This window comes from Ochotona princeps, chromosome 10 (assembly GCF_030435755.1).
Source record: "Ochotona princeps isolate mOchPri1 chromosome 10, mOchPri1.hap1, whole genome shotgun sequence".
Taxonomy (NCBI): domain Eukaryota; kingdom Metazoa; phylum Chordata; class Mammalia; order Lagomorpha; family Ochotonidae; genus Ochotona; species Ochotona princeps.
In genome coordinates, this window is record NC_080841.1 from 32,708,577 (window position 1) to 32,734,362 (window position 25,786).

A 25,786-nucleotide genomic window follows, 5' to 3' on the forward strand; every position below is an offset into this window, starting at 1 on the left:
TCCCCATTGTAAAAGACAGGGAATAACCATCCAAATAGGAAGGCACTTTGAGATTTAGGTACACTTCAAATGTAAATGGTATGAAGTGCGACATTGGTAATTTTACTAACAAATACAAGCAGCAAAATTCTGAGGTATAATATCAAGGCAAAAAGTATGAGACCAAACAGAGCAGTTTCCAATCATCCTTAGCATGCTCACATCCCAGAGTCATTTTTTTTTTCCAAGTATGCTACTTGGGGTGCTGGTGTCCACTGTCAGAGTTCTGTTTGGGGGTGTACTGCTGTGTACTTTGGGGCCAGCTCTTTGATCAGATTCACATAGTCAATTTTCTCTGCGCAAGCTCTGCACTCTTCCCCCCAATTCTGCAGGATGCGCTTCAGCTCTGCCACTCGCATCTTCCACAGGTCAGCCAATGCCAAGTCCAGCTTCTTTTCTAAATGCCAAAAAGAGGAAGAGGGCAATTGAAAAAATAAGGTCACAAAATCCTATGAAACACCTGGAGAAACATGTGAGTATTACTTGTCTCAACCATGACCTATGATCCAAAGTGGGAAACGGTTTCAACTTCCACAGAAACTAAGATATGCCTAAAGAAGATGTAATATAGACTATCATTGCTCCTTTTCTGCAGGTTTCATATTCACAAACTCAGTCAACTACAGATAAACAATGTTCAGGTAAAAACATTGTCCCATGGGCTGGCATGATGGCTCAACTGGCTAATCCTTCTCCTGCAAGCACTGATACCTCATATGGGCACAGGTTCATTTCCCAGCTGCTCCACTTCCCATCTGGTTTCCTGCTTATAGCCTGAGAAGGCAGTGCAAGATGGCCCAAGTCCTTGGGAACCTGTAACTAATTGGGATATTTGGAGGAGTTTCCTGGCTTCAGATTGGCCCAACTCTGGCCATTGTGGCCCTTTGGGGAGTGGACTAGGAATGGAATATCTTTCTCTCTGCATCTCCTTCTCTCTGTAGCTCTGTCTGGGCAATAAAAATACATAAATCTTTTTAAAAATTGCCAAGTCCTCAGTGTGTACTGACTTTATTCTCATTATTCCTTAAACAGTATAGCACGACAGTTATTTAAACAGCATTTATGCTGTAGTAGGTTTTATAAGTCATCTAGAGATGATTTAAAGTATATGCAAGGATGTGTCTAGGTTAAATACAGATATGACCCATTTTACCCAAAGGATTTCAGCATCTACAGGTTTTAATCGCCTGGAACTAATCCCCCATGGGTTATCAAAAGACAACTACACAAAGCTATTGGGCTAATTTGTGTTCTATCCAACTTTCTCTCCAAGGAATTCTATTTGCTTTAGAATGACAGCCTCCATGGGTCTGGCACAGCAGCCTAATGGTAGCTGTCATTTGTCATTTTAAAAAAGAAAAAAAAATCTCTGTGGCATCCTAAAATTACAAAAAAGGGCCTGATGCAGTGGCGTAGCGGCTAAGGTCCTCGCCTTGAATGTGCTGGAATCCCATACGGGCGCTGGTTCCAATCCCGGCAGCTCCACTTCCCATCCAGCTCCCTGCTTGTGGCCTGGGAAGGCAGTGGAGGACGGCCCAAAGCTTTGGGATCCTGCACCCATGTGGGAGACCTGGAGGAAGTTCCTGGCTCCTGGCTCCGGATCGGCACAGCACCAGCTGTTGCCCTCACTTGGGCAGTGAATCATCGGATGGAAGATCTTTCTCTGTCTCTCCTCCTCTCTGAATATCTGACTTTGTAATAAAAATAGATAAATCTTTTAAAAAATTACAAAAAAAAAGTCAATACAAAAGTTAAAATTGGTTCCTGGTTCCCCAAAGCCTTCTCATGGCCAGTATTGCCAAAACTTTCATTTCTTCTCAATAAAAGCCGATTCATTTTTCCATTATTGAAGTGCACTGGAAGACCCTTCCTATGCAGGAATAATTAGGCAAAATAAATTCGTTGAATGAAAGTAGCAGCAAGCACATGCTAGTCCCTTTTGCAAATACTGTTTATGAGAACTTAATAATCTCTGTCTCTACTTCATTGCTTGAAGCCAATGAAAAAGGATGCTTGCCCATAATAACTACCCTGGAATGTAGGGCCTTCCTTGGCAAACTGAGAGTCTCTGGCATCTCCCAACATTAAAGCTATTTAAAGCCAGGTAAGAAGCTTTGTAGTCTATACTAGTAGTTTGCAGAGGCATACTACTACAGCTGTGCAGACTAAAATAACTCAGAATTGGATGCTAGCTACTTGGAGATTTTATAATACTAATTGGGTGTGTAACACAAAACAAGAATGTAAGTAAAAAAATGAGTTTCTACTGGAGGAATTTCAGGTGTTATGGATAGGCAATGGGAGGAGTCTCTCAGCCTTTTTTTTTTTTTTTAATTGGAAAGTCAGATTTACAAGAGAAAGATCTTCCATCCATTGGTTCACTCTTCAAGTAGCTGCAATGGCAGGAGCTGAGCTACACTGATCCAAAGCCAGGAGCAAGGGGCTTCTTCCAGTTCTCCCATGTGGGTGCAGGGTCACAAGGTGTTGGGCCATCCTCCACTGCTTTCTCAAGCCATAAGTAGGGAGCTGGAAAGGAAATGGAGCAACCAGGATACAAACCTGTGCCCATATGGGATCCCGGAGCATGCAGGGTGAGGACTTTAACCTTGTTCTTTATCAACCAATATATTCCAATGACTGGCCCAGTTATACATCCTCAGTAGAAGAGTAGATAAGTGTATGTGAAATTTATAAGGCCAAGGATAATGTTTTAAATAGAACATTTCCTTCCTTTCCATTTATTTAAGGCATCCCTTGATAAGTTATTTCATCAGGCAAACCTTGATTTGACATTAATAACCTATTTTCTGTCATTTAAAATTTACACTGTAGAGGTACCTGTTAAGAAGGATAAAATAACATATACAATGACATAGTTCTACTCCCACTGGTGAATATGAGAACCAGGGCTGTGGTGGGCCAAGCTAGACAAAGCAGCAGCACCTGTCAGCATGTATGTGGGCTGGGTCTGGGAGTGGGTCAGGCTGAGCCAAGCAGCAACATACCTGGGGTTGCATGAGAACTGGATGATATGACAGATGGGATGCAGGCTAAGCTGGGATAGGCCACAGCAGAGCCTGGTACATACAAAAACTGGGTCTGGAGATGGCCCTGCTGGGGCAACTGGGGGGTCACCTAGACTAGGCTGCAGCGCTGGCTGGTATGCATGAGGACTAGGTCTGCGGTGGGCTGGTTGAATTGGGCCCCAGCACCTATAAGTTCATGTGAGATATGAGGCTAGGGCAGCACTGACCAGGCTACTGCAGATGACAGACCATACCTGACCCTCCACTGGCTGGTGCATACAAGTCAAGTCTGAGGTCACTCCAGGTGAGGTTTCCAGGGGGCCTTCCCAGCTAGTCTGCTGGACTCAGATCCAATCCACCGGGAAAATTAGAGGATGTGTGATCCCTTAGAATACATGTATCAGGACTGGGCTTCCTCAGTTGCTGATGCCTATGCAGCAGACAGCATGCCCAGATGCACACAAGGGACATGACCATGACAGCCAGCTCATTTATGTCAGAAAGGGCCATCAACTACCTTGTCAGAGGATGGAAAAGAGAACAGGTTGGACAATTCTGGCCAAGCTTTGCAGCACTTACTTGGGTCAGTGCATGCAGAATAGTGCACTTTGTCAAACAATAGGCCTTGGAAAGGTTTTCTCAACCTAGGAGCAACAAAACCAACAGCTTCCCAGAATTATCAAAACCACTCAAATAACACCCTTGGGAACACTCTTCTCTATATCTGGGTCTCTAAGGCATCTCAAATGACCATCCATCCCCCTATCCCCAGGTGCTGATGTAGTATGACAGCAAGGAGCGACCCTCTCTCGCCAAAACAAACAAACAAACAAACAAACAAACTTTTGTCCCACCCACTTTCTTCTATACCTGACCCTTCCCACCCTAATCAGAAGTCCACCTGGACGTGCATCCCTCTCAACTATGTAAACAATACATTACAAAGAATTAGGAAAAAAACCCAAAACAACGTCAAAGTTCTTGTATCATCTTTGCATAGCTGTAACTTCCATTTTAACATGTTACTAAAGCCAGATTGCTATAAGTGTTGTGAAAGGTTAAGTAACTTCTTCTTTTTTTTTCTTTAATTTGTTTTCTTTGACAGACACAGCTGACATTGCCTCAGTAGACTAGGAGCTCATAGTTGGCTGTCTGGGTCGGTAGTTTGGGCCTGGAGCAGATAGCTGGTATTATTTATTTCTCTTCCCTCTGTGAAGCTCAGAGGACGCCAGGTTCATCCATCAACCCAAGACAGCACAGCCCTCTGTTTCCTGGTCTGCTGACATGCCAATCATCCTAGGGAGAACAGGTGGGCTTTCTAGTACCGTATTTCAGCTCACAGATCTGGCTGTCCATCTTCTTGAGCTTCTCACAGATCTTCACTGCGGGCATGTGCACACTCATTGGGCGGATGACTTCACCAAGAATCTTTGTGGCAGCATCTTTTGTGGCTCCTAGATAATAGCACTGAGGGAAAACCAGCAGACTCGTTACCGACAACATAACACTAAGAAATACTGCATTAAGACGGGATGAAGCAATTAGTCTAGTCTTCATGGTGTGGCTATTAAATGTGAACCCCTGCTGACTAAGACAGCAGACAACAAACAACTTCCTTCTTGTGACCATTCTAATTAAAAATGCCCTATATTTCACATGATGTTAAAAGACGAATGAGAAAAGGTAACACTTCTTGTTTTCTCTATGCAGGTGTTGTTCTTGGTGCTTTAAAGGCAGTAACTTATTTCATTCTCACAAAAATTCTGTGAAGTACATACTATTATTATCCCCATTTAAGATCAAGCCAACTCAATAAAGGTCAGCCAGCAAGAAGAGAGGGAATTATAAAATCATTGTCCCATTTTCAGTATGTGATAGTCACACTGCCTCTTAAGTCACCTGATTTAATAATTTTATATTAAATATAAAACTTAATGGCACAAATAAATGACATGAATTTCACAATATATCAGATATGAGACATCAGCATTGTAAATTTAGCTGATGAATTTAATGTGAATATCTTAATCAAAAAGAATTGGCCTGAAAAATGTCTTTTATGATGTAAAACAGTATGTAGAAACAAGCATATGTGTATACTCAGGAAGCATAATGCAAATGCTGTAACAAGGAAACAAACACTTCATTAGATTTACATAAATAAGAGTATAAAATGCCTTGATAAATTTGACTATCTTAATAAGAAGTTCAAACATCTACTAAGATAATCCTCATTAGGAATTTCCTTTTATAATTTAAGAAAAGATAAAACTGATTGGCTTTAATTTAAGCAAAAATCTAAATGAGGGGTCCACATTATAGCAATACCAGCATTCCATATAGGCAATGGTTCAATCCCAGGTGTTCTACTTAGGATCCAGCTCCCTACCCAAGTGCTTGGGTCCCTATATCCATGTGGGAGACCTGGATGAAGCACCTTACTACTGGTTTTGGCTTGCCCCAGCTCCTGGGCACTGTGACCATTTTGGGAATGGATCAGTGGATGGAAAATTTTTTTTCTCTCTCTCTCCTTTCCTCTTTCCTTCCCTCTCTTTGACTCTACCTTCCACAATAAAGAAAGAAAGATTAAACTGGATAGACCCTGAAAAAACTACATAGGGCTACATTTTACTAGAAGATAGATTTTCTGTTTGCTTTCTGCAGTGAACATGCTTGAGGTGGTATGTAAATAGAAAGCTATCAAGTTTAACATGAGAAATGAAACTATTACCAATTTTTAGACATATAGGAAAAACAGAAAGTAAAAATCCACCATACCAGGCGGTTTTCTTTTCCTTTCGCATCCATGCAAAAGCTGATCAATTCTTTTTCTATGATATCCAGCGAAAAGTGAACTCTTCTGGTTATCAGAGAGTTGTAGAATCGATTCAAGAATTCCTTGCATACTAGAATGAACAAAGAAACATGTCTTTATAGCTAACTGAATCATAATCACATACATGACCTACTTTCCAAATAAAGTAGTTACAATTAAAAGCATGTGGAAATGGACTCAAATTCCACTTAAGAATGATTTCAGGGCCAGGTGTAATGGCTTAATTGGCTAATCTTCCCCCTGCAAGCACCAGATCCCATGTGGGTACTGGTTTGTGTCTTGGTCACTGACTTCTGATCCAGCTCCCTGCTTGTGGTCTGGGAAAGTAGAAGAGAATGGCCCAAACTTTTGGGACCCTGCACCCACATGGAAAACCCGAAAGAAGCCCCTGCCTCTTGGTTTTAGATCGGCTCAGGTCTAGCCATTGTAGCCATTTGGGAAATGAACCAGCAAATGGAAGATCTTTTTCTTTGTCTCTCCTTCTCTCTATAAACCTGTCTTTCCAATAAAAACAAATAAGTCTTTTTCAAAACAAATAATAACTTCAGACTTGTTGCTGTTAGTTTAGTACTGGGCTTAAATGCAGGGAAAATCTAATATGAGTGTAACTAATCCATTTTTGAATGAAACTCCAACCAAAATGAGAACTTTTCCATAGAAACTGGCTCAGCATAAAAAAATAGCTTTCTATAGAATTTGATCTTGACACAGCTTTGTTTGAAGCACAGCCAGTAAGTACATTGAATGAGGCCCCTTGGTGGCCAACACAAGTCTATGTTTCTTGATCATGAGTCTAAGGTGAAGCCCCAATTTGAATAACTACATTTATTTTTTTAAAGATTTATTTATTTTTATTGCAAAGGCAGATATACACAGAGGAGGAGAGACAGAGAGATTCCGTTGATTCACTCCCCAAGTGAGGGCAACGGCTGGTGCTGTACTGATCCAAAGCCTGGAGCCAGGAGCCTCCTCCAGGTCTCCCACGTGGGTGTAGGGTCCCAAGGCTTTGGGCCGTCCTCGACTGCTTTCCCAGGCCACAAGCAGGAAGCTGGATGGGAAGTGGAGCTGCTGGGATTCAAACTGGTACCCATTTGGGATCCCGGCACATTGAAGGCGAGGACTTTAACCTCTAGGCCACGCTGCCAGGCCCTGAACAACTATATTTAATGCCAATGTCCACAATCAGCAGATGAGATGGAGCTCAGAACACGCCCAGCCACTGACAAGCACCATAGTTAATATTCGTGAGGTGCCTCTCCTAAGCATCTTATGTATTTTAACTCATTCAAACCTCGCAGAAAAACCACCAGAAACATCCTTTCTATTCTCATCTTTGCAGATACAGTATTGAGACTGGATGTGAGGTCACCTGCCTAGCCTAGTCAGTAGTGTAAAGGGCATCAAATCCCTGGTGGCCTACATGCCCACATGATTCTCCATCAGATTATTCTGCCATGGAAGGAGGATACTTTTCCAAACAACAAGCAAACTTAGAAGGAAGCCAAGCCAAGCCAAGCCAAGCCAAGCCAAGCCAAGCCAAGCCAAGCCAAGCCAAGAAAACAATAACCCTAAAAATAGAAGAAAATTCTGGAGAAATGCAGCAAGCCTTTTATTCTCTCTGTCCCTCCTTTTGATGTCTTCCACTACCTAAAACCCCAGGAAGGAGCTCTGGATCCCTTGTGCCCCAAGGCAAGATCAATCAATTATTCTGACATGCAAAGTAGATTAAACTGTGCTCCTTCTACAATCAAGAGTTCTGGCACAAAGCAAATACAAAATCACCATTCCTCAATGGATTTGAATGAAAAATGAAAACTAATCATATACAAATCCAAGAGGAGATATCAGAAAACACCCAAACTGTGTCTAAAAGGAATTGCACCAATCAGTACATGCTTTTATGCTGGCTGCATCAAGCCACTGTCTTCTTAACCAAATCAAACTGAAAGTGTCACCATTGGTTGCTCAGCTAGACATTTTAATTGGGGGCGTGACCAGCGAATTGGTTCTAAAGGATTCCACAATTCTGCAGAAATGTTAAAAAGTTCTAACATTTCAGAAATAGACTCTCATTAGATTTACTAACCCTAGAAGCTAGATAGTGCACGTCTCCATTGTAGGATGGAAAATGTTCCCATTACAGACTCTCTCAGATGCAATCAAACTATTGGTTTGAACCTCTGTTTGACACCTGTCTGGCAAGTCAGAGAGATGCCTGTCTAGCTTCGAGTAGAAGGGAGCACCAATACAATGACTAGCACCCCAGGGGAGAAATATGGAACCAATAGAATGACTGAAATGCTTAGCTTGCTCAGAGAGGATTTTCAATTCTGCTAAAACAGAATAATGTATTTATGATGGCGAAAAAGTTACCAAAGAAAAATTAAAGCAATAATTTCTTAAGTGGAGAAATGAAAATGCAATCCTCCATGGAGTGCAAGTGCCAGAGCCGAGCCTCCTAAGAGGCTCGGATGGAGCAGTGGACAGCATAATCAGGTGCACATGAAGGATACAGCAGTCTATTGGAACCTGCAGGGGATACCTGGCACCACAACAGAGGACAGAACAAATCAATCAACTACCCCAGCCATATGTTGGCAGTAAAAAACTGGCCAGAGACTCTAAGGTGGACTATGTCAAGCAGTGGATTCCGTAGCGACCTCATCATGCTTGGAATGGCGAGAATGGCAGCAATTCATAACTGTTGAACTATCAAAACCACTTGAACAAGACCCTCATGCCCCACATCAGGGACCTGGGATGGGTGCGAAACTGGGGGGGGACTTCTCCTTTATCTCCCCCTTTACCCCAAATACAGGAAAAAATTGTGGAAATAATAGTCTTACCCACTTTCCTGTAGCCCTTGACCTCTGTGCCCTAATTAACCACGTAAAGATTGTCAAAAACAAAGAAAAATGAAAAAAAAAAATGCAATCCTGCTGTACTATACAACTCAACTTCAAATACTGCTTACATGGTTATAATGATATAAACCCTGAACGTGATTTATACCAAAAAATATTATATGAATCCATGAACAATAGGGGAATGGTTATGGATAAATACATGTGGGTTGGGGTAATAAATACAGATTTTCATTTCCCTGGCAGGAAGGTATAAGCATAACTGAAAGAACTGAGAGTACTTAAGTAGTTTATTTAGAACAATCAAGTATTAGGTGCCATATCTAAAACATCTGGAAATATTTGCCTATGAAATAATTAAATAGAGAGGCATTTTAAATGAACATGTATTTTAAAAAGATATATTTACGTCTTCATTTAAAATTCTGAATGACAGAGATGGGCAGTTAGCTTAGTACTTACATCACCAGGAGAGATACCATGCTGCAGACTGCAGTGCGTGTGGGACTTTGATACTCCACACTGGCTCCTGGTTCTAGCAGACCCTGGGACATGTTTGTCGTAATAGCTCAGGTCATTGTACTGCCAACCAGGTATGCAACCTGGGATGAGTCCTGATTCCCAGGCTTAGCCCAGTATACTTCGGGTTATTACAGGTATTTGTGGAGTACAACAGAGACAGGGATACACATTCTCTCTCTCATTTATAAGTTTTTAAGTGTTTTAATTTTCAAATTTCATTTTGAGCCGCCCTCCCCCACCCCCCATTTTAGTTGAAAAGCATGAGATAGAGACATAGATAGAAAGACAGAGACTTCAATCTTCTTGCTCACTCCCAAAATGCTTGCAACACCTGGGGCTGGGCCAGGGTGAAAGCCAAGAGAACAACACTTAATCAGACCTTCCACCTAGGTGTCAGAAACCCAATTACCTGAGCCATCACCTACTGCTTCTCAGGGTGCACATTAGCAGGAAGATAGGTTAAGATGCAGAGCTACAGCTCGACTTCATGACTCAGTGGCTAAATCCTAACCTTGCAAGTGCTGGGATCCCATAAGGCAGCCGGTTCGTATCCTGGCTGCTCCACTTCCCATCCAGATTCCTGCTTGCAGCCTGGGAAGGCAATGGAAGATGGCCCAAAAACCTTGGGACCCACCTGCATGGGAGGCCCAGATGTTCCTGGTCCCTGGTCTTGGATCAGCTTAGCTCCGGCCACTGCAGACATCTGGGGAATGAACCAGTGGATGGGAGATCTTTTTGTCTCTCCTCTCCATAAATCTGATCTACCTTTCCAATAAAAATAAATAAATCTTTAAAAAAGGAGTAGCGCTAGGTTTTAAACCTAGTCACTGTGATATGGGTTGCAGGGATCCCAAGCAATATCTTAACAATACATCAAATTTTCATTTCTTTTTCCTTTGAAAATATCTTTTGTTTTTCTACCCTCATTCTTTTACTGCAAGCAGGTTTTTTTTGGGGGGGGGCACATTAGATATACTATTCATTCATTTCAGTTCTGCGCTGTTTTTATTAAAAACTGCCAATCTAACACTGAGTTCTTTCCATTCTAGCATATTAAACTTTTATATGCCTTTAGAACTTTAGTTTCATGATAGTAGATAAGCTTGAGATTATTTTTAATCTATCATTGAACCTGCTGAGTCTGTGGATTTGTGTATTTTATCAGACTGGGCAAATCCTTAGCCAGTATCTATTCAAACATGGCTTCTGCACTATTGTCGTTTTTCTTTTTATTTCAATTAATCTATGTTGGATTATCTCACTCTATTCTTCAGGTCTGTAAACTCTCTTTTCCACATTTTTATTTGCTCTGTCCCTGCATTACATATTACTCTTCTACCTTCTAGTTTTTTGATATTCAGATTGTGGTTGCACTTGCATTACCTGGCCCAAGAGTCATTTTTAAAAATTTTCTATTTTCAGCAGAAATAGAAAAATCCAAGCTAGTTCCCTATGTATGAAAACATGCTAAGCATATTATTTATGGCTGATAATTCCAATATCTAAAGTCTATGTGTTTCTACATGTTTTTGTTTCTCTGGGTTCTTGCTCATGGTGCCTGGTTTCTTTCCATTCTGGTTTTTTTTATCACGTGATGCTCAAAGTTCTTGAAACTCATTTGTGATCATCTGAAGCCTAAAATGAAGGCATCTCATTTTCAGAAAGGATTTGCTTTCGGTATTCATCAGAGACTAGGGACGGCTAACCAGGGTCAACAACTAACTAAATCCACAGCTTAATGTGTTTTATACTCAATATGGATTCAACAATTAACTAAATCCACAGTTTAATGTGTTTTATACTCAATATGGATTTTAGGTGCAAATCCATGTGAGAGACATTTCATAATTATGATCCCTGATTTTTTTTCCTGCCTTGATCAGAATGAAGGCAAGTTTCCATAAAGTTCTTGATGGATATAAATGGGATTATTGCTTCTTCAAATTTGCTCTGAGGAGATTCTAGAATAGAGAGGAATGTTCTAACAGACAATGCTCCTCCTGTTGTCATGTAAAGCTAATCCTGGACTTGATCTTTCTTCTTCACACCAACAGTTACCTTTACACTGGCAAATTCCTCAAGGAAAAATGACTTAGTCAGTTTCCCTATCAGGATTGTGGCATTTCTTTCCACTTTCTTCTAGTGAAACCTTTCATCATGTCAGTCAATCCATGTTTTAATGATTTTTTTTCTGTATTTTCTTCTGCATTTATACCACTTATTGCCCAGAGGAATGGAATAATGTGACTCATCAAATTCCTAAAACCAGCTAGAGTGAAGGTTAGACACATTTCTTCATGTGCTCCTAAAACTTAGACCATAATCATCTGCTTTTTCCAGGGCATTAACAGGGAGTCAGATTGAACATGGAGCAGCTGGGATCAAATCAGTGTTCCAATGTGATGCTGATGTTGTAGGCAGCAGCTTAACATGCAGTACCACAAAGCCACCAGGCCACAGGAAGATAGAATGGAAAGGTACATGCTTTTTGGCACAAATATACTTGAAAAATCATGCATACCTTTCTCATAATATGCAGGTTCCATAAACTGTTCAAGTACCCTCACATAAAATACCTAAGAGAGAATCACTTGGTTGTTAAGGCTGGAACTCTAGAAGGGAAGTAGGCTGAATATAAAGGTTTGGTATCTATTAGACTGTAAGTAGATGGATTTTAATTACACATAAGAGTAGGTAGATTGAGGACAGAGAAGGGCAGGGGGCAGACCCCTGGAAAAGGCTAATACTTAAGGCATGGCCAGAGGATTTTACATGTATATTTATACACACACTTACATAATCACTGTAGTATCTTATAGTAATATATTATATGTAACATTGTATATTTTATATTTCTCTTATGTATTTATATTTATACATTTATATATGCATTTTATATATATGAATATACTTTGCACAAATTGCTCAGGGATGATAAGCAAAGGCTGGGGGGAAAGTGGTACCATTGTCACCAATGGAAGAAAGCTTCTGAAAGGAAAGGAGTCAGTCCTGTCACATGCCACAGAAAAACTCATTCCTTGGCCTTTCAGAATGAAAACAACCTCATTATAAATTGCCTTAAAAAAAGACAGCAAAAAGGGGTTTCCGGCATGTATTTATTGTGAAAATAACCTTATACAACTATAGTCATTCATGTTGTGGTTTTCTGCTGATGAAAAATACTGTCATAAGTAAAAGTATACATAAAAATAAGAGGATCATACATGGCCCCATAATAGTCCTTGTAAAGAGATGAGAAAATAGTTACTTTTTCCAGTAAGCTTTACATTTTGTTACACAGGGCTTACAAACTTAAATATTCATGGGTTCTAAGCAAGGAAAACGAGAAAAGCAACTGAATCTAGGAGAAAAAAATCTGGAGAACAGAGGTGACACCAGGACTTATGACTACCAGCACAACCCTACTTTAGAGTTCAGTTTTGGTTACAGGTAACACATGCCCTTTCTAAAACGGGCAGACATACATGGCTGTATGGGCCAGTCTTAAGTTATCTGGTTTTCAAGAAAAGCTACAAATATAATTTTTTTAAAACATGAACTATTCCAAGTTTACGACATAGCTGATTACATTTTTTCTGAAACACTTTGTCTATTTAACAAGATACATATATAAGACCAGGCTCACTCATGCACCATTTTTACCTCTGTTGTAAATCCCTACGATACAGCATTTCAATCTTATACATTGAGGAGGAACTGAGTAATGAAAAGGCTTGCAAGCAGTAACAGAGGCTGTCCTAGAATCCAGTTCTTCCTGTTCCAAATTATTTCCTTCCTCTGTGATTCCACAGCCTCTTTACTTACCAAAGGAAATACATACACAGGTTAGTCTGACATACACATAATCAGGACATCCTGTAATAAATTTAGGAAAGACACCGTAAGCGTCACACTTAATTAGTCCACATTTATTGTAGCTCCTGAAATGCTTTAAGTAGAAGTTTCAGAAAATAAATTACTGACAGCCTATCTATCCCTTAACAAATGCTGCCTTAAATGTAAAGGACACAATTCTGTCTTTGAAAAAATTATAACTTAGTAGTGAAACAAGTATCTTTAAATCAAGGCTAAAAAACAACACCATGAACAGATTTAATTTCAGGAGAAGTTTCCTGTGGAGATCACAGGAAAGCCTGACCCAAGTGTTGGCTCCTTGACCCAGAGCTAAGATGCCAGTTGGTATGGTCCACAAGTCACAGACAAGTTTACCTGCTGGCTCTATTCCTACCACAGTGCCCCGTGGGAGGCACTGAGGTAGTCCGTGCCAGCCATGGGAGACCAGCTTTGAGTTCCAGGTTCCTGATCCAGTCACCACTTTCTATTGCAGGCATTTGGAAGAGCCCGCAGATGTGAGACACAAATACATACAGACATAAGATCTGGGCTGCAAGTATCGAGATTTGATCACCTCACACTCAATCCTTCCACATAATGTCTAAACCCACAATTCCATGTTCTTGGGCATAGATTGTCCAATTCAGGGTGTACATATTTAAACAAATTATTTCAATGCAACAATGGTGATGGTAGCCCAAGAGGAAGATGCTAAGAGAGCTAGTTACCTTTTTTGTTCTCCATAACAGAGTTGCAAGAACCAGGCACAGTGGCCAGAACCAGTGGGCTTGATGGGACTTAGACCATTGTGACCACAAGTCCGGAGCTGAGCCCCTGTGAACTGAAAGCAATCGATTTTTAATTTTTCTGGGAAGGAATTCTCTTTTTCAAGTCATTTTAATCTGCACAGCCCTAGTAATAAGTTACCTATTTTCATTTACTTGAAAGGCAGAACCAGAATCATGTTGAGAGAATCCATCTACTGGATCATCCCACAAATGCCTTGAACTGCCAGGACTGGGAGACAGGAATTCAGTCGTCCTCTCCCACATGGCAGTGACCTAACAGTAACAGAACCATCACCTGCTGCTTCCCAGGGTGTGCACTGGCAGGTGGTTGCAATCGGAAGTATAGCAGTGACTTCAACCCAGCCATTCCTGTATCAGCTCCTGTGATATGGCAGTCCCAAGCAATGGTTTACCCACTGAGCCAAGTGCCCACTGAAACTCAGGTCGTGCTTTTTTTGTGAGGGAGGCACAAAATGCACTGATTTTGTCTTCGGCACGAGGAGGGCAAGCCTATCTATCTATTTGGCTTCAGGGTCACTGGAATCTAGCAGCGTTTGTACAAAATGTAACCCTAATCCAACCGCAACCGCTTTTATTGCAGTACTTTAATATTCACAGCAAAACCAGGACGTGGCCTCCAGGTGTCACGGGACCCGTCCCGAGCTCTCGCTTGCGTAAAGGCGATCTGGAATTAGGCACAGGGCCTGCGTTTCCTAGGTGAAATGACATTTATGGCCAGTAACCGGGAGAAGCCAAAGCCAAAACAGCAGCGGCGCGGTGCGGTGCCGGGCGCCATGCTAGAAGGTCACAAGCCGCTCACCTTCACAGTCGGCTCCCGACCGGCCCCCGGCTTCCTGGCCCCAAGCCAGCCCCGTGTTCGAGACCCAGAGCTCGGCGCAGAAGGCCAGGACGGCACCGAGCCTCGCGTACCACATGCTGAGCCAGCACCTGCCATGCACTACCGAACCGGCACCCGAAGTAAAGCGGCAGCAGCCACAGGCTGTTACCAGACCCGGGAGGGCCGAGCCGGCAGTCGGAGGACCCCGCGCCGAGTCGCAGCAGCAAATGACGCATCCCAAGCTGAAGTTTCAATTGGCTCTCAACAAAGCGTGCGGGAGCGGGGCGGGACGAAGGAACCTGTGCCTGGGGCCCTCCGCAGCTGGCGCGTGCGCCGTGTCGCTCCAGGCTGAGAGCGGACTACACTAAGGCCATTCGCCTGCTGCTGCTGAGGAAGGACTGGATTGGTGGCGGGAAGGAGGCCGCGGCGAACAAGACGCAGTGGGCGGGCGGGAACGTGAAGTCTCCGCGGTGCCTGATGGGGCAGTGGGGTGGCTGGTAGCGGCCGAGGGGCACCTTGTTCTTGCCGTCCCTCTCCTGGATGCCTCATGGCGGCCATCGGAGTTCACCTGGGTTGTACGTCAGCCTGTGTGGCGGTCTATAAGGTGAGGGACTCGAGGGACTCGGGGCTCTGGGCTACGGGAGTCGTGCTGGCCTCGGGTTCTCTGGGTTGCGGGGTCACCTACAGGTGTGGATTAAGGGTGGCGTGTTGCCGACCTACGACTGTGGTGTGGATTGGTCAGGCTGGCAGACTTTCGGAGGCGAAGGGCCACACGAGCCGGACAGACCTCGTCCCTCGCGGCTTCTGTGGAGAGCAGACTCGTGGTGATGCCCGACACGTGGAGTTTGGAAGGAAGTCGGGGTGGCGGGACGCTGGGAGGTTCCTCCGGAGTCAGGGCCTCTGGGATGCCCGGAGGTGTCTCGGTGACGTCACAGCCTCAGGATTCCCGGGGTGGACATCCCTGTGGGGCGTGAGAGCATCAGGACGCGCTGAGCTGCACCGGAAGGTCTGGGGCCACGAGGGGTGGGGTGGACGCGATTGAAACTGGAGCTCCAAGCGTACCTTCCTGGGAAGCGAGTGGACCGTCCCGTGCGCTGCAGAGTCCTTTCTGGAAGTGAGAATTGGCCGGGGAGTAGTAGCCTTCCTCTTCTCAGTGGCAGATGGACGGAACAGCATTAGTGCACACCCAATTAGACGTCAAGTGATTGGTAAGGACAGACCCCCTGGAACTGGAAGGATTTCTTTTGTAGGGAAGAGCCCATGTGGTTTGGGGTACTGGTGGGGAAAGAGAAGCCTAAGAAGTATAACACTTGCTATGGCGTGAGGAAGAATGGTTGTTTTTAGCTAGTTGATGACCATGCCTTCACAGACCAAAAACCTGACAGTGCATGAAGTCTGGGAAGCAAAATCTGCTACTACTTTCAGGTGTGGATGTAGCCGTTGTTTCTTTCCGCGTAGATGGCAAAATAACAGTGATCCACATTTGTCTGAATGTGTCTGCGGAAAGTGTATTTCAGGAGAGTTCCTGTCCTGTGTTTTCTCTAGGATGGCCGGGCTGACGTGGTTGCGAATGATGCAGGTGACAGAGTTACCCCAGCTGTAGTTGCTTATTCAGACAATGAAGAGGTACTGTTGCCCTCATTTTTCTACTTGGAAGGAAAAAAAAAACCTTTAAATTGCATGCCTTGTAATATATTGCTCTTTTTCAGGTTGTTGGACTGGCAGCCAAACAAAATAGAATAAGAAATATTTCAAATACTGTAATAAAAGTAAAGCAGCTCCTTGGCAGAAGGTATGGAATAAAATGGTTTCTTAAAATCTGGTAATACAAATGTATTGACAATCGCTTCTCGGCTAAGATCAAGTGTAGTACAAATGTATTGACAAATTCTGGCATAATGTGAAATGGAAGTACCAGTGCTACGGTTTGTTTTTCATTGTTTTTAAATAACTGAGTTATTTTGGGAGAGTAGATTTCTTTCCTTTCCTTTGTTTTTGAATATGGGTGTTGGAGCTTCTCTTAAATGTATTCACTCAGTTGTGTGTTTCTTACTGACAGGTCTGTTAGTATTGATGAATGCCAGTGTGTTCAGTTTTGATCATGTGTATTATCCAGAGTTAGTAATCTGGATTTTCCATAATTTTATATTTTTCCACTGAAGGAACTTGAGAAAATATTGTAGCAATTTGAAGACTTCTTGGCAGGGTAATTGAATTTTTCAAAATCTATCATACTTGGTCATAATTTATGTCCATGGTATTTTTTTCTTCAGGGTCTTTTGTGACACATCTGGGAGCCACCTTTTCCAGCTGGCTTACAAATTTAATCATTAGAGAAAAATCTTAATTCATGTCTATAAGAATCAGGTTAATCAGCTGATGTAATTTTAATTAGAAGAGTAAAGAAGCTTGCTTCCTCAGACTTCTGTCTCCTCAAATTATAGATTACTATACTAATTAAAGTTTTCGTTAGCACAGTAATACTTGGTGGAATGTTTTTAATCGTCTCAACATCCATGTAACATTGGTAGGACAGGTACTGGCTCTCGTTATAGTTGAGAAAATCAAGGCATAAAGAAGTTGTGGCATTTCTAGCATAGGTAATAAACTAGACAAGACAGTTCAGGTCTCCTAACCCCTATGTCTGGATTCTTTCCTTTCTGCTTTGTTTAATGAGAATTTAAATAGAAATTTCCTTGTGTTGATTTTAGGATCTTGAGATTATAGATTAAAATTTTCTTTTAATATATAGCAATTTTTAGTTGTCTGTAACCTGTGTTTGGTTAAATCAAACTTGATCGCAATTTTTCTTCCTTAGGATATCTGTGTATTAAGCCAAAGCCTATAGTATGGTGAGAATTCAGATCTTTGTGATGCTGAATGTATTCCCATATCCTTTTACTTGACACAACCGGTCCTGAGCGTATTACAGTGAAGATAGTTGATTTCAAATATTTTCAATTCATAAGCTGTGGGGTTGGGCGTGGAGCACATAGATTTGTGAATCTTGGAGCCAGAATCAGGAGTAACCAACAGTATTTGTTAAGAAAACTTTAGTTTGAGATCATTGTAGCTTCACATGCTGTAATGAATAAAACAGACAACTGGTGTATTACTAGACTTGGTGTTTTCCTCAGATGGTGATATTTACAAAATTGTAGTACAGTATCACAGCCAGGAAACTGGCTGCAGGCCAGAGAGCAGACATTTTGGTAGACCTGTCAGTACGGTAGCCAGCCATGCGTTTTTGTTTATGTTGTTTGGGGACAGATGGTTAAGTTATGGTGTGTAACTTCTGCTTTATTGTGCAAAAAGCTTTGTATCAGCAGAACTATTTAAGCTCACTTTTTGGCACTTAAAGTTTCTATTCAGCAGAGTTACTCTCTTTTTTTTTTTTTTTTTTTTAAGATTTATTTATTTTTTTAATGAAAAGTCAGATATACAGAGAGGAGGAGAGACAGAGAGGAAGATCTTTCATCCGAAGATTCGCTCCCCAGATGACCACAACAGCCGGAGATGAGCCAATCCGAAGCCAGAGTTACTTTCGAGGTGCTAACATGCAGCCACAGCAAGTCCTTCAGCAAAGATTCCTGCAGGGTAAACACCTTTCAGGCATTCTGTGATCCCATTGTCCTGCCAGTACCTCTACAGAATTAGCTGCCTTGTGGCCTGATGTGTTTTCCGCCTTGATCCAGCTACTCATCAGTGCTGATGTTTACAGTCACATTTGGCCATTTGTGGAAGAACCAGTCTTTTTGTAATGCAGCCATTATACCTTTTGTACAGAACCTACCCTGAGTGAACTTTTCAAGTAGGGCTTCCTCTATCTTGGCCTGACACCTATTTATGATCTGTACATGCACAGGTGATCCCTCTCCCCCAACCCCTTAGCTTGACGCCAGCATTATCCTTGTAAACTCTCCCTGTAACTCTCATTCCCTTGTGGCTTTCTAGCTAGAAATGCGGTCCTCGGACCTGGCTTCTGTGCAATTAATAGCCGTAAGAGGGAAGAATTGGTTGGCTGCTGGAAATATACTGAGAGCACACAGAGTGTACCCATACCTTCAAATTTGCACCTTGCTGCCTGGGAGCGTGCTTCAGTAACCATCCTTCCCAACTCACTATGGCCAGTGCCAGTAGCAGTGCAGGCATCCGATGGTCCAGACAGGAGACACGAACTCTTTTGTCCATACTTGGGGAGGCGGAGTATATCCAGCGCCTCCAGACTGTGCACCATAATGCAGATGTCTATCAGGCTGTTTCTAAACGAATGCAACAGGAAGGCTTCCGCCGCACAGAACGTCAGTGCCGCTCCAAGTTTAAAGTGCTGAAGGCATTATACTTAAAGGCCTATGTTGCTCATGCCACCAGTGTGGGTGATCCACCTCGCTGTCCATTTTATGATACGTTGGATCAGCTTCTCCGTAATCGGATAGTGACTGATCCCAACAACTTAATGGAGGCTGCTGCTTGGGCCAAGCACTGTGATCAGAACATAATGGCCTCTGACAAGCCAGGGGAAGAGGGAGCCAACGTTCTGAAGGTAAAAGAAACTCGGGCAGCTGATCGCCAATCTGCCTTGAAAACAGTGCAGAAATCAGATGAGGATTGTCAGCTGAGAATGAGTGGCCGGATGCAAGAAACCAGTGACCTTGAGGAATCCTGGGATGAATCCTCGGGCACAGGTAACTTCAAGCATGTGGAGGATTGGGGTCCTGGAGTCACTTAGTTTTAAACAATGAAAGTGTATTTGGGTGCTCCCTGTTTCTGTCCCCCTTTCTTTTTAAAGCCCTAATAGTAACATTAGAAGGGCTTGAGTTTGTTTTTTTTTTTAAAACTATGTATGTAAGGTATTAGAGCTCTTTAAGCCCGAACTAGGAAATGCTGTTTGCAACAAAACTAGTTTTGGCATTATTTGTAATGGGTACTTAGAAATTGGTGGGTGTGGAGTGGGCTGGATAGTTACATGGATAGGGATTCATGGAGGCAAGGGGGACATCGCAAGGGATTACAACAGGCACAGATACTTAAAGAACGACACCTATCCAGCAACTTCCACAGTTTGTGATTGTTTCCCAACTCTATGGCTGGCTCAAACATTCCCTAGCAGGAATGTCCTCTTTGCAACATTGTTGCTTTGTTTTTCAGGGTGCTCTCAAGGGACCCCCACCTACAGCACTTCCCACAAACTTTTCCGAGCTGCAGTTGCTCCTTGTGAGAGCAGCCCCGTGACCAGACGGGGTGTGTTCAACGAGCCCAGTCCTTGCACTAGCTCCAGCCGTAACTCCCCCGATGTAGCCTCCACCCCGCGGCCTCCAGTCTCCTTTTCCAGAGTTGGTTTTGTTTCTGGAGGGCATAGGCCTTTGACCAGTGAACCCCCTCCAAAGTGGGCAAGGCGAAGAAGGCGGTCAGTGGCCAGGACAATTGCAGCTGAGTTGGCAGAAAACAGGAGACTGGCACGAGAACTTTCAAAGCGTGAGGAAGAAAAACTGGACAGGCTGATTGCTATTGGTGAGGAAGCCAGTGCTCAGCAAGACGCTGCCAATGAGCTTCGCAGAGATGCTGTCGTCGCGGTCCGCCGTCTGGCCACAGCCGTGGAAGAGGCAACTGGTGCTTTTCAGCTAGGGCTTGAAAAATTGCTTCAAAGGCTGATTTCAGACACCAAAACCTAGCAACTGTTGTCATCTGACATTCTGGTTCCTTTTTTGTCTCCGCAGGGAAAAAAAAGGGGCGGGGGGGGGGAAGACAAGCCATTACTATGCAGAATTGTAGGAATATACCTACCTTTGCTGAGGATCTCCAGTAATTGAGAGGTCTGTCAGAAATAGGAGGATTGGTCTAAGAGAAAACCCTGGAGCCAAGTCCGGGGGAGCTAGTGTGTCATGGCTTTGTCACTGACGTGAGATAATTTCACTTTCCCCTGTCAACAACAGTTTCCCCATTTGTAAAGCAGGCCTTGCTCACAGGGCTGTAGTGAAGATCACATGGCTCACAGATGTGAAAAGGTTTGAAAGCAATATACACATGTAACTAACTGATGCACATGACCTTGTCTGAGGCAAGGCTGGGGTGAGCACATTAGTTTACAAGATAGAGAAATATGGTTGTATCATGACCTCATTGCTTGAATCTTTACTGGTTTATCTTGTTTTGTGGAGTTTTGAGAGCTTTTTTTTTTTAAGTCCCTCTGTGACTCCTTAGACACTAGGCACAACAAATATTCACAGCTGTGTCAATTCTGTTTTCACTGCTGTGTCTCTGAATAGCACTGGATAAGCACTCTTAGTCACACCAACCCCTTGCTCCAGTTTGCTAGAGTCCCCTGTCAGTGTATGGATATGATTAATAACTGACAGGAAACCTCGATAGTTTGTTATGTTCATGTTGATATGTAATGAAACATTGGCTGTTTATAAAGTAGCAAGAGTGAGGGAGATCTTTGTATTTCATATTATGTGGGTCCCTTCATATGCATGCATATGTTTACCATTTGATTGCCATTCAAGCTCTGGAAACTCCAAATGTATGTTTGTAGTGTGCTTTCAGCAATTTTTTTCCCACTAACTATTTTTGTTTTTTGGTCTAGTATATTATATGGGGGGAAGTCCTAGAAAACTCAACTTTCTCTCCATTGACAGGGACAGCAGTTCATTTCCTTAATAGCTTAGGATAAGAGAATAGGCTTCTGTAGCTTTGGCAACACTAGAGGGCAGTGTGACAAAGACTCCGCAATCAATAACTCCTTTTAAGTGGAGACCCTCACTAGTACCCACTTTCTCGCCACTTCCACCTCATCACACAGACACAAGAAGAGCTGATAATGATAAGCTGTACTTTCAGTTTGAAAAAAAGCCATTACTGACCACCATTAAACTCACTTCAAGCTTTTTATGGGTTACTTAGTACTTACAGGAAATACAAATAGGAGTTCTTGAGATTTAGAAAGCTTTCCTGTGACTTAGAAGCTGAGAGAGAAAAAAAAAGAATTATTGTATAGGGAAAGGATTTTGCAAGCTTGGGGTGCTTACCTAAATGCTGGACATGCAAATAAGTGGGAAAAACAAACAGTGGAAGTGTGCCTGGAACCACAAATAGAAGGCAGGCCACCAAGCAAACTCTTCTGCTGGTTGAGGGAGGGATATGTGAAGCAGCTGGTGTGGTGGAATACACTGGAATCTAGTTAGAACTCCTGGATTATGACCCTCTGAGAGTTTGCTTTATTTGGCAAATCATCTGCCCTTTTTAGGTCTCAGTTTTTCTTTTAATTGAGGGACTTCTCCTAGATGCTGTTTTCAAAAAGTTTCAGATACTATCATAAATGAGACAAAATGAGTGTGTTCGTGTGACTGGTAACAAGTATATTTTAAGGAAGCATTCTGTGGTATTGGTGTTAGTATTCTCATAAACTTGGGGACCACACCAAATGTACATACTCCTTGCTTTAAAGGAAATTATATTAAGCATTGGAATTGATACAGATTTTATACATTGTCTGAATTGTTCTGGGCCAATTGTAGAAGGATAGGTGTCAGAGCTAGACTACACTAATGTAAATAGGTAGATTTTCTTCTGGAAAAATAGGAAAGTTACTTGAAAACTTAGACCTGTAATATGTATAACTATTAATGGTAGCAAAGTATATAGGCAAGAATTTATTTGACAGAAATGCTAAAAAATACAAACGGAGTTGAAGTTTATAGTTGGATTATGAAATTCTAATGGATGAAGTAACTTGACAAAAACTTGAGAGAATGACCTTGAAGAAATCAACAGAAACTAGTGTCAAATAGAGAAGCTATAAACCTGTAGACCAAGAAAGAATGCCCTAAGAATCCTACCTACAGTATGGGCCCAATGGTTTCTGTCTACACGTCCTTAAACTAACAAGTCCTTTTACCATTCTGTTACTCAGGTTATTGTATAAAGTGGGAAACTACTAACAATTGTTTTACCTACCTCACAGGGGTGTTGTGAGGATGAATGTAAATGCTGTTAAATATGTAAGGCACTACGGTGAAACACGCAGGGGAGGAACACACTATAGTAATGAGTGCTGGTGTGTGCCAGGAGCATAGGCCTGCTAAGAAATCATCTAGAAGGACGAGACAGTGCATTACTGGTAACGGCTGTAAATCATGGTAGGACCAACTATGCCTCTTAAAACCACAGTGTGAATAAGGTGCTGTGTATACCAACCTCCTACCACCCTTATCTTTCTGTTAAGTAATTTAATTCTGGTATGAATAAATAAAGTTTTACTTGTCTGTGGTTGTGGGTCAGTCTGCTACTTTCTGATGACATCTGTAATCCTTTTTTACTCCCTTTCTCTGCTTTCTACTTCTATTCTTACTAATCTGCTGTGTGTGGCCTGTTTTATAATGGACTACAGAGTTCCATGTGCTTTCCTCAGTCGAGAGAGGCTACTTAAACAATTGGGAAATAATTTTAATTTGCAATAGTCCTCCATAAATTCCATGAAGTACCCATGTAATACATATAAAGTATCCTTCCTGGAACATTATTTTGTGATAGTCTTAGATTATCTAGGCTTAAGAGGATAAATTATCCCGAATGACTTAAATTCCATTCTAAAGAACTTTCAATGGCAAGCTCAAATAATATTGGTGCAAAATCCAGTATGAGCACACTTTACCTTTTTGACCCTACTCTTAAAGAACTTGTTTGGGAGGTAATCTGTTGAGTTTAGAACAGGAGAACAGAGTTTATTAGAAGTGATGCTAAATTTTGTATTGGAGAACTGGGTGCCAGCCAATGATGGCCTTCATTAGCTGTGTGACTACTGAGCAAGCTAGTTTCCTCTATTAATTGGCTTTAGGTGACAGAGGGAAGAGGAACCAGCAAACTTTGCAGAATTCTACGCAAATTATTTTAACCACTTCTCTGCCTCTTAAATAGTTAAGGTCCTCAAATGTTGTGTATTCCTTCTACAAGTAGTCACTATTTTCAGCTCTTCATGAACATAGAAGTTTGGTCTCTGGACTAGACACAATTCCACCCTAGGAGGGGTACTAGTCAATGTCATCCTACTTCATAGGTGAAACTGAGGCAAGGATCAGGACAGAAGTATAACGATCATTTGCAACATTAGTGAGGTAGTCTGCTAAAGGTATCAATAAGGGTCTAATGGATAGCTGGGATCGAATATTGGTCCCTGGCCCTTAATTAGGTTATGTCGTTGCTTCTCTGAACCTATTTGTCTCTAAAATAATACCAACTGTTTTTTAGATGTTCTGAAGTTCAAGTGAGGTAATATGTGTGGAAACATTCTATGGTCTGCATAAATTGGTATTTTGAGCAACATGAAACCTATTGCTTTCATATTACTGTGGTGCACATTGATCTTGCACTGATTTCTTGTGGGGCATTATTGTAGAACTGTCTACTATGTATGCATACCTAGACTACCTTTCAGTAAGTAATATTCTTGATTTTGCTCATTCTTTTGGTTTTGGAGGTTGAATTATGTTCAGAAGCCCACAAAGAAGAAGTTGCATACACTGGTTTGCCCTTAGTTTGCAATCTTATCTCCTTTTATCCTTTTCATCTCAGGGGTTGATTTTTCAGGATAATAGATGTGCAAATAGGTGATATAAAATTGTTGATACTATGAAAAGTCATCCCCAAATATATGGCATCTGTTAATAGCAAGTACAAAATGAACTGTTTACACTCAAACGCAAAGATTAATACTTTAATAAAATTATTATAACCATTGTAAATATTCCATTTCATTCTCATTTCTGTAAAATTTGGGAATTTTTAAAAAAATAGTAAACTTGGTAACTTTGATTGTGTTTTGATATTTGTTCAGTGATATTGAAAAATACAATGTTCTTTCAGCTTTACTTTATCTGCAATACAATTTTAATACTTTGCTGTCTGTCTATTTTATGGACAGCTCTGATGACCCACAAGCTCAGAAATACATCACAGAAAGTAAATGCTTAGTGAGTATGGTTCTCTTCTTTTTTACCTATTGTACAAAGTAGTTGCCAAGATTATGCATATTATGTTTATTTGAAACTTTACATTTCAGTTAAAATTATTTACTATTTTACACCATTATAATATCTTTTCTAGGTCACTGAAAAAAATGGGAAGTTACGGTATGAAATAGATACTGGAGAAGAAACAAAATTTGTTAACCCAGAAGATGTTGCCAGACTGATATTTAGTAAAATGAAAGGTATTGATTGAGCAAAGAGAGAAGAGTTAACTTTAAATGATCTTTTAAAAGCTAACCTCAAAATGATAACGGGGTATTTTGGAATCTTTGGAGATGTAGATTGATTAACTACATTAGCACTAAGGCAGAACTGAACTGTAGACTTGATGTGGCCACTTGGTGTAGCTGTGTGTGACCAAGGTTAAATGAATAATCCTCCTGAACTTTGATATCCCTGACAGTCAGCTCTCCATGTCCATAGGTTCCTCATTTTATTATTTTTTTAGATTTGTTTGCTTATTTAAAAGGATTTACTCCTCAAATGGCTGCAACAGCCACGAAGCTAGGAGTCTGGGGCTTTATTCAGGTCTTCCTTGTGCAGGCAGGGGCCCAAGCAGTTCAGCTGTCTGCTGTTGCTTTCCTAGGCACATTAGGAGGGAGCTAGGTTAGAAGAGCAGCTGGGACTTGAACGTGCGGCACCCGTATGGGATGCTGTTGCCGGAGTTACAGGCATCTTGGCTCCTACATGTTCCAGATTTGCAGGTTCGCTAACTGAATGGAAAATACCACCTCCTCCACCCCTCAAAAAATGTGCTTTTACATACACACCTATTTTCCTCCCTCATCATTATTCCTAAAGCAGTATCTCAACCACTTTTATAGAATTATGTTGGGTATTATAAGCAATCTAGAAGTGATTTCTAAAGGATAGGGGAGAATTTGTTTAGGTTAAATGCCACTAATGATGCCATTTTATAAAAGAAACTTGAGCAGGGTGTCTGTGAGGTCCTGGAACCGATCTCTTTTCAGCATTGACATATGCTCTGAACAA

General features: G+C 41.9%; 3 protein-coding genes across 6 annotated transcripts in view; 2 read left to right on the forward strand and 1 right to left on the reverse strand.

Annotated features, from left to right (window-relative positions):
* Positions 1–15,681, reverse strand: CDNF (cerebral dopamine neurotrophic factor). 4 transcript variants are annotated; one of them, XM_058669280.1, is made up of 5 exons: positions 15,556–15,681; positions 13,871–13,983; positions 5,844–5,971; positions 4,391–4,532; positions 1–436 (listed from the first exon to the last, which is right to left on the reverse strand). In XM_058669280.1, the coding sequence occupies exons 2-5, from the start codon at positions 13,884–13,886 to the stop codon at positions 258–260; spliced, it is 465 nt and encodes a 154-aa protein (XP_058525263.1). In that variant the 5' UTR covers positions 13,887–13,983; positions 15,556–15,681; the 3' UTR covers positions 1–257. The 4 variants fall into 4 exon arrangements, with proteins under 4 accessions (XP_058525263.1, XP_058525262.1, XP_004578651.2 ...); XM_058669279.1 differs by lacking the exon at positions 15,556–15,681 and adding an exon at positions 14,751–14,889; XM_004578594.4 differs by lacking the exons at positions 13,871–13,983; positions 15,556–15,681 and adding an exon at positions 14,751–14,917.
* The window catches only part of HSPA14 (heat shock protein family A (Hsp70) member 14), a 26,633-nt gene continuing 15,979 nt past the window's right edge, over positions 15,133–25,786 (forward strand). Inside the window, exons 1-5 of the mRNA XM_004578593.3 lie at positions 15,133–15,372; positions 16,314–16,394; positions 16,478–16,560; positions 24,688–24,736; positions 24,870–24,975. Coding sequence (XP_004578650.2) covers positions 15,316–15,372; positions 16,314–16,394; positions 16,478–16,560; positions 24,688–24,736; positions 24,870–24,975 — 376 coding nt within the window. The 5' untranslated portion in view covers positions 15,133–15,315. The remainder of the gene's footprint in view (positions 15,373–16,313; positions 16,395–16,477; positions 16,561–24,687; positions 24,737–24,869; positions 24,976–25,786) is intronic.
* MSANTD7 (Myb/SANT DNA binding domain containing 7) lies at positions 16,340–20,487 on the forward strand. The gene is made up of 4 exons (XM_058669277.1): positions 16,340–16,394; positions 16,478–16,560; positions 18,723–19,453; positions 19,917–20,487. The coding sequence occupies exons 3-4, from the start codon at positions 18,892–18,894 to the stop codon at positions 20,438–20,440; spliced, it is 1,086 nt and encodes a 361-aa protein (XP_058525260.1). The 5' UTR covers positions 16,340–16,394; positions 16,478–16,560; positions 18,723–18,891; the 3' UTR covers positions 20,441–20,487.

Bases quoted from the DNA above. Each gene is read 5' to 3' on its own strand.
- CDNF (XM_004578594.4), bottom strand. From the start codon at position 14,865: ATGTGGTACGCGAGGCTCGGTGCCGTCCTGGCCTTCTGCGCCGAGCTC. The intron at 5,972-14,750 runs GTGAGCGGCTTG...TGTTCATTCTAG, and splicing joins GTCGGGAGCCGACTGTGAAG to TATGCAAGGAATTCTTGAAT. The intron at 4,533-5,843 runs GTATGGTGGATT...GTTTTCCCTCAG, and splicing joins AAGGAAAAGAAAACCGCCTG to TGCTATTATCTAGGAGCCAC.
- MSANTD7 (XM_058669277.1), top strand. From the start codon at position 18,892: ATGGCCAGTGCCAGTAGCAGTGCAGGCATCCGATGGTCCAGACAGGAG. The intron at 19,454-19,916 runs GTAACTTCAAGC...TTTGTTTTTCAG, and splicing joins GGATGAATCCTCGGGCACAG to GGTGCTCTCAAGGGACCCCC.